Here is a 10,714-nt window from a genome sequence, read left to right as displayed (position 1 = left end):
AATGTAAGAGCCTGGACAGAGAACGGGAAAGCTAGGGTGGTCCGAGAAGAAGGAAAGAGAGAGGTGTACCCCTGCATTTTACCGCTACTGCTGTAATTTCTTTACAGCCGTCAATTTTCACCGCTCGACAAGTCTGAAACACTTGAGATGGTTTCTTGTGAAATTGCCCGAACCCATCAGCACTACCCATCTTCTATGCCTACAAAAAAAAACAAAAAAACAAAAAACGAGGACACACATATGTGTCTATCCTGGTGGTCTCATACTGAGAGCCTCTAGAAGAGAGAATGCTGCGCTCATTCACCCTTTTTCATTGTGAATTTGAGCGTGCTAAAAATGCACAATCAGGTGAGAGCTAGAGAAAAAATGATTCTTCAATTGAGTTTTCAATAAAACTCTGAAAGCAACAGTGAAGCTCTTCTATTATTGAGGTGTTCAGCCAAGCTGCAATCACTACAAATCCATCTAAGTAAGAATGTCCCCACCAAGAGATTACATTTGTGGATTTTGGCATGACTGTAGAGAGTTTGTCCTTCTTTTTTAACTGCATTGTTAAAAGCAGCAGGATTATGAGACTCTCTTGTCTACACCTTCTGCATGCTTTTTCTAGCCTTCCAAACTGTTGTTCAATTTTGAGGAACATGGTTTGTGTCTGTGAATTTTGTTTGAGGTTCTTCATCTTGTTCTTAACACTTAGTCATTAAAAAAAATGCACAGCAGAAATCCAGCATTTACCAGAATTCAGCTCACACTGTCCCACATAGCAAGCAGGTCTGGCCCGGATCTGGTATCAAGCCTGCACTGCTGGTTGACTGCTGGCATGATAAGACGTATTTCATCCAGATATGGGCCACGGCCGGCATAGATGGCACTGTTTATGTGATGGCATGCCACATCGGGCCCGATTGTAGTTTGGGTTATGTTGCCCAGGCTGATAGAAAACAGGTCTGGCCCGGATCTGGCATCAAGCTGGCACTACTGACTGACCGGTGTCATGGCAGGGTGTCTGTCAACCACATGTGGACTAGGTCCGGCAAAGATGGCACTATTTATGTTCCTATTTTAGTTAGAAGACCCAAATGCCATGTTGTAACACTATACTGCTATAGAAGCCAACTTTTCAAGTACAGATTTGACAGGTTTTTGAGTGTACACTTTATTCAAAACCTAGTGACGGTTTACTCATCTTTGCCAGTGGGTGGCTGTAGCTCAGGCAGTAGGGCAGGTCACCTACTGATCGGAAGGTTAGTGGTTCGATCTCTGGCTCTTCCAGTGTTCAAGAATGTGAATGTAGTTAGGAAGCACCCGTTTTAGAGAAAGTGTGTCGTTGGGTGAATGTGGCATATTGTATAGAGCACTCTGAGTAATGTGGGAGAGTAGAAAAGCGCTATATAAAAATCAGTCCATTCACTGTCTGAACAGAGTTTCGTCAAGTTACTTTTGGACTGTTATGTTCCGGCACATGTTGTTATTACATGGCTTGATTAAGGTACACATTAGGCTGACATCTGGGCCAGCACGTGGCCAGCAGTGTGTCTGCAACTGGCCACGTGCTGGCCCATGTGTGGGCCACCTCTGGTAAACCTGATCTGGGCCACCAAAGGGCCATCATTCTTTGCGGTATGTGGGCCATGTGTAAGCACATTGTGTGGGCCAGATCAGGGCCATACCAATTTTGCTATGTGGAGTCTGGGAATGAGTAATTTCTCCCAATGAAAAACAAAAGAGGTGCCCAAAAGAGTAGCAGTTTTGATATTTTATCTAATGCAGTTATCTGAGGCAAACAGAAAAGTGCCGCAGAGTTGAAAGTGATGTTAAAAAGTCATGCCATGATACTTGTTTAAGTCCAGCCCTGTGCTTGCAGTTTTTGAAAAGTCACACATTTAAAAAGGCTGCAGCTGTCTACTTTCAGTTAGAGCTGTGCCTCTGAAACATGACAAAACACTAACAGGTCTCCAGGAGATCGTATCACTGCCAAACTGCAGTAAAACATAAACCTGAATAAAAGTATTTACATGTGAGTTGTGTGTTGTTCTTAGGAACAATCCATGTGTTGGACTGGAAAGGGTTCTCTTCACATGAAATTATAGACAGTCTTTTTGTGCTTATATTGAAGAAACATGAAGCCACAAAAACTCAAATGCAGCAGTTTGTCACTGGAGTGGTAGAGTTGTCAGACATGTTGTCTGAACACCAGAGGGTCTGATCTGGTCTGCTGGTTGGCTTTGGCTTTAAAGTGTATGATAATTGCTGTGCACTCAGTGGTTTTTCATTGAAATTACTGTTATTCCTGGTGTGTTGATGTCATGCAAACATTTCTTCACAAGAACAAAAACGTACTGAAAGTTCTGGATCTAGATGAAGTGTTTAAAACATGCTGTTTACTTTAGAAAAAAAACTGTGTGTGACAGCTTTACCTTTATGAATGCACTTTGATCTGTCAATGGGAAAGCATGTAATGATAGCTGAATCACTGAATGAGGGGAAACTGAGATGCATCATGTTTTTGAAAACGTTTTGCTCATTAAGTGTGAAAATGTCCAAGAAATGATTCGCCCTTATTTTTTTCTTTTTTTACATTGTGCTTTAAAGGAGCAAGACTTTGTTGTAACTTTTAAAATCTTTGTACCTTTCAGCGTAATATTTTTTGTTCTTGCTGTTAAATATACTATGACCATCAGACCAGTAGTATCTTTGTATTTTTGCATCAACAAGGTGAGTCCCAAAGAGCTATTAGCTGAAAACCTGGCATGTCTAAGCATGGTGAGCAGTTTGTCCTTAATATTTGATAATAGGGTCGGGGGGTGTTACCACAGTGTGTGTCCATAGCCATCTGCAAAACGCGATAAAAGCTCTGTCATGGTTTGCAGCCTTTTTGTGTTGTGGATCTTGTCAAAATTGTTGGAATTATGAACACAAAAAAGTCCTGTCAGATGTTGATGCATGGTAAAATACCATCTGCAAATTATCGGCTTGGGAACAGCTTCATGTTTCAACATGAGAATGATCCCAAACACATTGTCAATACAGTAAAAGCACACCTGGATAGAAAAGCACTTGGTGGAACACCTGTGGTGGACTGGGCTCCCCAGAGTCCAGATCCCAACATTAGTGATGCATCTTGAAAGAGAACAGAACAAAAGGCAGCCAACAGCCAAAGAAGAGTTTTGAATGTCCTTCAGTAACCCTGGACAACTACTCCTGAAGACCACTTAAAGAAATTAAAAGAAAGCTTGCCTAAGAGAGTTTAGACTGTGCTGAAGGATAAAGGTGGTCACACCAAATATTGACTTTTGTACCGACTTTGTTTCAGCCTAGTCTTGCTGGCAATTCAAAGCTTTATTTATCTAAAATTTGCACGTAAGGCTGTTAGACACACAGAGGACACAGAGACCAGGAATAGTCAACCAGGCAGCAACCCCCTCCCCATTACATCACCGATACAAATCAGATATAAAATTATACTACTTTGTATTAAATGTGTCTCATTTAAAGTCTAAGATTAAAATTTATTTTTGTGCATAATTTCTTTATCTTTATGTGTCAGAGTGTATCCTGACGCTGCAACTTAAAATTCAAAGCAAGTGTATGTTCTGTATTTACAGAAACTTACTTTTATATTGTGCCCCTATTTCTAAGAGTGTGCTTTCTATCCACATTGCTTATCACCAGCTAGAAGGTGCCTCTAAGGACACGCCATGTACACTTTCTTTTATACTGTTTGTAAAAAAAAAAAAAACCCTCTTGTCATTGCATTGACTTTGAGTTTATCCTCGAAGAAATTCAACAACATATCTCACAGTGCAAACAGGCAGATTGTGACTCCAGTGATTTTTTTTTTCAGTCTCACTGTTACTGTTGTAGATTTTTGTGCTTTGTGCTTCTGTGATAGTTTCTCACTTTGTTACCTGCTTCTCGTTGCATGCCCGTTCCTCACATTCCTGCCTTGCAGGGGAAATCTACTGCATATGCCCGTGCATGTAATTAGTGAACAGAATGACCAAAGGTAGAGTTTGCTGACTGTGTACAATGTGCACTGCCTGTGTGTACTTTCATGTGATCACACAAGCTTGTTTGCCCAGTGACTGACACGCTGAAGGATGCAGGCCCAAAAATTTAAAGTTTCTGAGAAGGTGTAGCAGTTCTTAATAAATGTGGTTGCCCGAGTGAATCTGGGCGAGAGCTGGCTATCAAGGGTCAAAACCTAATCAAGAGGGGAAGAAACTCATTTTCACCACCTAAACTAGCAAACACAGAAATAGACACCTGCAGTGACTCTTCAGTTGCACCTGAACACATCTCAAATAAATACTTTACAAAAACTAGACAGTCTGTACTCCCAGGCAACCAGAGGACACAAAAATTCTCATTTTGCTGAAGGTTGAATTTCATAACACTTGAAAATCTTTGAGTTTCTTTGTTGCTTTCACTCCAAGGTCATTTTCTGACTGAAGAAAGTAATAAAGGTGATGTATAAGTAAGAAAAGTACCAAGAGGGGGGAAACAGCCAATCACACAGCTCCCTCCTATTGATGTGAAATGTTTTGTTGGCCGAGTCACTGCTGATTAAGATGTTGCTGCTTTTGGTGCTTAGAAAACTGCAATAAGGGCGCTACAGCAGCTAAAAAGGCGAGGGATGGCGATTTATCATATACAAACTAATGACTGGTTTATCACATCCGATGTCTTCTGATCCTCTGATATATATTCAGGGATTTGAATGTTTGCTTTGGATAGAGTCTGTGCTGTGAACTCTTTGATAGGCGGTTATTTAAAGAAGATCGGATATGCATGTGTAAGTTGTGTGTATCGGATCTGTTTATCGAGTCGCAGATGCCAACAGACTCAAGTGACTGATCCGCAAGGAAAGTAATGTTGTGGCGATGGACTCTCTTAAGGTGGTGTCGGAGAGTTGACCAAGATATTGACCAAGATAAGGACAATACCTCCCACGCACTCCATGATGCGCTTGCCAGTCACAGGAGTATGTTTAGTGAACGGCTGTGGTCATCAAAATGCACCACTGAATTACACAGGAAGTCACTCCTGCCTTATTTATATAGCTCCAATTTTAATTAATTAATGACAAATTTTATTTATTATAATATATTTAATTAATTAATTTTGGCGCTCAATAGCCTCCATACTAAAGCTGCTACCTCTGAAAATTCTTTGAAGAACCCTCCAGTGATCCAGTCAGTGATCCAGTCAATGATCCAGTCCCTCACAGCATGGGGATGCATGGTCCCTCCGCCAAATGTCACCACGAGGAGAGAAGGTACTGTAGATGTTTTTGTTTTGAGTAATGTTTGATGTACTTTCTGTATGAAGGTAAATATGTTGCAAAATGTGAGAACTTGCAGAATAAAATGTGAGAATTTAAAAAAAAAATCTGAACTTGTATTTTTTGAAATTTTCACTTGTAAAAAGTTTTCACATGCTTGTGTTTTAAATTTACAGTTACAAAAATATGAATAAATGTGGAGACTGATACTTACACAGATATACTGAGAGCTTCAAACTTGTAATTCTGATTTTATTGATATTTATTTAATTTCTTTTACTATTTCCACAACTCTGATCACAGCCTCTCGAATCAGTTAAAACAGCTGCTCAAGTTGAAATTTTTTTGCACATTCACATATTTCATTCTACAGCCTCTAATATTTGGCAGTATATTTACCTTCATATATCTGCTGCATTAGCGTAAAGAAAACAAACATTTTTATCTTTGTGAAAACAGTGATAAGAGTATGTTTGCCGTTCAGGTTTCTGCTACGATGACACATTTCTAACGGTTGGTTCATGCTCATCTCACATAATTTCTTATGGCCAGACAGACGGGTTAGTAAGCAGGTATCTGTATAAAACAAATGCCCGTGTGTGGGGCAATAATTCGGGTAGTCATTAGGTCAATTTACATGCTGAAGAAACTGTACTTTCCTGTTGTACCACTTGAGGCTTGGGCCCAGTTATGTAATAGTCCTGCACTTGTTTGTTCCTGTTGTTTCTGGTCTCTGAGTTCTGGCTGGAAGTGGCAGGTTTTGTCTTCACCTTTTGGTGGGGTCTTTGGTTTCCCGTCTTTCAGCCACTGTACCTGCCTCCTGTCATTGTCATCAGGAGCAGTATATATGGGCCCGCTTGCATTCTGTGGGAGAATGCTTCAAATCAAAGTTTATTTCTATAGCACATTTTGAAAGACCAATAATCATCATCGAAGTGCTTCACAGTCGACCACAAGACACATAAAATTCGGGACAGAGCATAACAAGCAAACAGGGAATAAAAAACACTTTTGCATAGTGCAGAGCAAACCAGATGAAGGTCAAACTAGTTTGATTCAAAAGTAAACAAGTGAGTTTTTAGGTGCGATTTGAAAGATTGGATAGACTCAGACATGCGAATATCAGCTGGGAGATTATTCCAGAGTCTAGGTGTAGCAATAGCAAAGGCTCGATCACCTCAGGTCTTTAACCGAGACCTTGGTTGCACTAAGAGCAACTGACTCGAAGATCTTAGTGCTCTCTTGGGGTTGTACAAGTGCAGGAGATCAGTTAGGTAGCTAGACGCCAAGTTTTTTTAAATTTTAAAAGTGATCAAAAGAATTTTAAAGTCAATACGGTATTTAATGGGGAGCCAATGTAAGAAGATAAATGCTTATCTTCTCAGGCTCCTAGATTGCATTTATGTATTTTGGTGTTTCCCCGGGTACATTTTGCAACATATTTGCTCTGCTTTTCTAGTCGAGCTGGTCCGTCCTGCTGTCTGCCTGTCCACCCACCAGCATCTCATGACAGCCTCGATGAACAAATCCTTCGCATTCAGATCAGAGCCTGTTGCATTCACTCTCTCTTCTGAGTCACTTTGTGCCAGTAAACCAGTTTCAGTATAACACAGTCCGTCTCCTTGAAGTGCACTTTGTCGAAAAATCCAGTCTTGTATAAAATGCTGAGTTAATACATTTTAATTGCATTGGTGTATTTCATACTTGTTTTGTTCTAATAACAGAGGGAATGAATCTTGTTCACAGTGGACTTTATCTTGTTTTTCCTTGACTTTTTGCTTTCAACAGCATCAGATTAGAGTACAAACAAGACTCAGATCAAAGTATGTGAATGTATTCATCTTCACTTTGTGGCCATGTTAATCTTAAAATAAAATGATAGCAGATAAGAAAGAGTCTACCTTCTCCCAATAGTTTCGGGTCCAGACGTCTGTCTTTATGTGGATCTCCACAGCATTTTTATTCCTTTTTCCCTTGTTCCACATCTTCAAACAATGTCCCACATTTTGACTGGCTCTGCAGGAAATGCACTTCTCTAAAGTCCCAAAACATTGATCCGGTTCATCTTTGCAAATTTTGTCAAATATGATGGAAACAACCCTAAAAAAAGGAAGTGCCATTATGTTCCTAGAAATAGAGTTTCTATTCTTTCTGAACAGGAAGTGGAGGGGCACAGTAGATAAAGATTGCTAAAATTGCCAGCTTTGGCAGCCTGTGGCTACATCCAAACTGTGCTGTGTTTTAATTTGGATGCATCCAGACAGAAGAGAAGTTGAAATAACAGAGAAATAAAAGAGATTACAGGAGTATATAAAGACTTTCACGTGAAAGCAAAAGAACAAACTTTAGCTTCCCTTTATCCTTATTGTATTTACTCAGTAATAGAGCAAAATGTATATTTATCCTGCACAGTTTATTGCATTTTTATTTGTGAGTTATGAAAATTTAGGGTTACATCTCAGTCCCATTTTGTCCCATGCAAACTCAGTGTTTGTCATGTTTACTTCTGAACACCCTACAGCATAAAATGGTGAGATACAGATAATAACGTCAAACTGTAGACCTGCACAGTGTGGTGAAGCTATTGCTGACACAGGCTGCCCAAAAACTTCTAGATATTTACATAGGCGTGTACGTTAATGGGTTAGAAATACCTGGGCAAAGTACAGAAGATGTTGTGAAATAGCCGCACTGTTCATAAGTTGTTCTGCTGGTCTCCGGTTTGGCTCTTTCAATCATGTGTGTTGGTTTTTTAACCTATCAATTCAATTCAATTCAATTCAATTCAATTCAATTTTATTTATATAGCGCCAAATCACAACAAAAGTCGCCTCAAGGCGCTTCATAGATACAGAGAAAAACCCAACAATCATATGACCCCCTATGAGCAAGCACTTTGGCGACAGTGGGAAGGAAAAACTCCCTTTTAACAGGAAGAAACCTCCGGCAGAACCAGGCTCAGGGAGGGGCGGCCATCTGCTGCGACCGGTTGGGGTGAGAGAAGGAAGACAGGATAAAGATCATAGGAGCTTGTTATCAGTAACAACTATATGCTGGATAGCTTAGCTTGAAAGATACCTTTGTAATTTACTGTGATAGTAAAAACCAGGTAGATACTCAGTTTAAACAAAAATATTAAAAACAGGCTTAAAACAAACTGAACAGAAAGCCCCAGAAAAATCAAAGAAGTTTTTTATTGTTTTATTTTTTGACAATAAACAACGGGAAGCGAACCCATCTGTCACTTAAAATGACCACGTCCTTAATTGGGCAAAGATTTGAATCTTAATAAAATTTGAATTGGATTTTATTAATGTACTTATGTCACATAACTTCTACAAGTTAAAAGTCTTGCACAAGCTCACATCCACCAGCCCCCTTCGGCCGTCCATATATCAGACTGTACGCGCGTTTCCAGGTGCTATGACGAGGACAACGCGGAAGTGAATTGTCAACAGTCCAAAGAGCCGCTGAAAGAAACTATCTTCCGTCCAGACACGATGGCAGAGGGAGAGTCTAAATGTTGTGCTGATTGTTCCTATTATATCATCAAATTCATGCTGTTCATCTACGCCTGCTGTTGGTGGGTGAGTACAGACACGATTATCCTAAAACCTAGAGTGTGCGCTTTGTTTGCTCGGAGATCCCGGCTGGCAGGGAGGGAAGGCTGGGTGTGTTTTTGTGTATGTGTGTGCTTGTGTGTTTATCTAATGCTTTTGATTTGTGGGTATGCGAGCTCCGGTCAGATCCGTGGGGTGGACAAAGGGTGATCCGGTCTTATTTCGTTTTTCTAATAAAACCATGGGCTTTGTAAGCTACACCTGTGGACGGACAGGTGCTGTAGGATATTGCTCACAGAAACCTTCCGCCGCCACACCCTCCTTGCTTACCTTTACCCTACCCGAATGAGAACTGGGTAAATTAAATTAAATTAAAACAGAGAAAAAAGGAAGAACGGACGAGGCGTCATTTTTCACGCAGGAGTCTTGTGTCCTCCCGTGGTCACTGTACCACAGTACGGGTCATGTGGACCGATGAGCCACGTGTAAATCAAATGACAGTGACAGCACTGCAGCAGCGTCGCTTCAGTAGTTTTTCATTCAATCTGCTGACCACTTAACTCCACGCAGGCTATCAGTAAAGTTTCTGTTTTTCTTGCGTAGAATTTTTTTCAGTGTGTGGAGCATTTTTATTTTATTTTATTATGTTTTGGGGGTTTTGTAATTGAGTGGCAGTGTGAGATCAGGGCTGCACTGCTCCTTGTTCTTCTTGTCTGATTGTTTGGGGTCACTGATGCATTGAAAAATTATATGGGGACATTTTTATTCTGCAGAGGTTCATACTGACTTGGAGGAAGGACGCATTAGAGGATCTGAATGGAAAATGATCAGTTATGATGAAAGTATTACATTAAATGCATTTTAAAAATCCACCTAAAAGTTATTTAGACTTACTTTTATTTGTTTACATTTAGACTGCTGCTGTACAGGTCACTGATGAAACACTGCAAATGAGTCAAAACTCTCCAGCCATCATCAGTCATTCCCATCGAGGTTCCTCAGCATAATGCTGCCATAGCAGACTTTCTGGGAGTTATCTTGTTTTCCCTTTAGGATTTTTCAGGAACGACAGACATAGCCTGCCTGGAAACGACCTGCAGATCATCTTTTCCAAGTGTGTGTGTTTGAGTGATAAAGCCATCTGAGATAAGAGCGGGAGTGTATTGTAGCTTCTTGCATTAGAACAGTTTAGGCAGTTTAACACATGCACATACACGGCAGAGTAAAACTTTGCAGATAGTAGTCCAACACTATCTACTTTTCTTTTCTTTCTTTTTTTTTTTTTATAGCTTTTCTTGGGAAAACCACACAATCTCCCAGACAGAAGCACCTGGAACTCCCCAAGCAGAGGAAGCCGAGGGTCCCAAATTATTTTGTATGCCCCTGTGAGGACCCACACTTCATATAGACACTGAAGGTTTTCAAGGTTATTAAAAGTAGTCGTACAACATACAGTACCCAGTTTGCTTCAGTTTAAAACGACCAAAACACATACCCTTTTCATTAGTGTCATGTCTACATTAAAACTTGCAATTTCCTATAAAGAAATTTTTGATTTAGCCTTCTACATATTGGATCTATATTTGAATAAAATGGTGTGGTGGTTTACACATTTGCCTAACAAGTAAAATATCTCCTGGCTGCTTTCTGGGTGGAAACACAAACTCCAGCTTCAAACTCTGCCAGATCAAATATACAGAGCAACCTGTTGTGATGACGCTTTGTGATTTATTTTTTTTTTTTTTTTTTTTTTTTTTTTTTTTTTTTTTAATTAATGTATTTTTTTGAGTGGCTGGAAGCCCGCCTTTATCGTTGCTGTCATTTATTAAATTTGATTTTTAATTATGAATTTGGCAACCAACAAATAAAA

The 10,714-nt window shown here is 39.9% G+C and overlaps 1 protein-coding gene across 1 annotated transcript in view; it reads left to right on the top strand.

Moving 5' to 3' along the window:
* Positions 1–8,717: 8,717 nt before the first annotated feature.
* The window catches only part of tspan15 (tetraspanin 15), a 41,749-nt gene continuing 39,752 nt past the window's right edge, over positions 8,718–10,714 (top strand). The window contains exon 1 of the mRNA XM_086285580.1: positions 8,718–8,871. Within this exon, the coding sequence (XP_086141706.1) occupies positions 8,785–8,871 (87 nt within the window). The 5' untranslated portion in view covers positions 8,718–8,784. The remainder of the gene's footprint in view (positions 8,872–10,714) is intronic.

Source organism: Aulonocara sp. 'chitande type north' Nkhata Bay, linkage group LG1 (assembly GCF_057382095.1).
Source record: "Aulonocara sp. 'chitande type north' Nkhata Bay isolate Kocher_YH1m ecotype deep benthic linkage group LG1, A_spYH_male_GT1.1, whole genome shotgun sequence".
NCBI lineage: Eukaryota > Metazoa > Chordata > Actinopteri > Cichliformes > Cichlidae > Aulonocara > Aulonocara sp. 'chitande type north' Nkhata Bay.
Note: the sequence above shows the minus strand (reverse complement) of the source record. Positions and strands in the feature narration are given on the sequence as shown.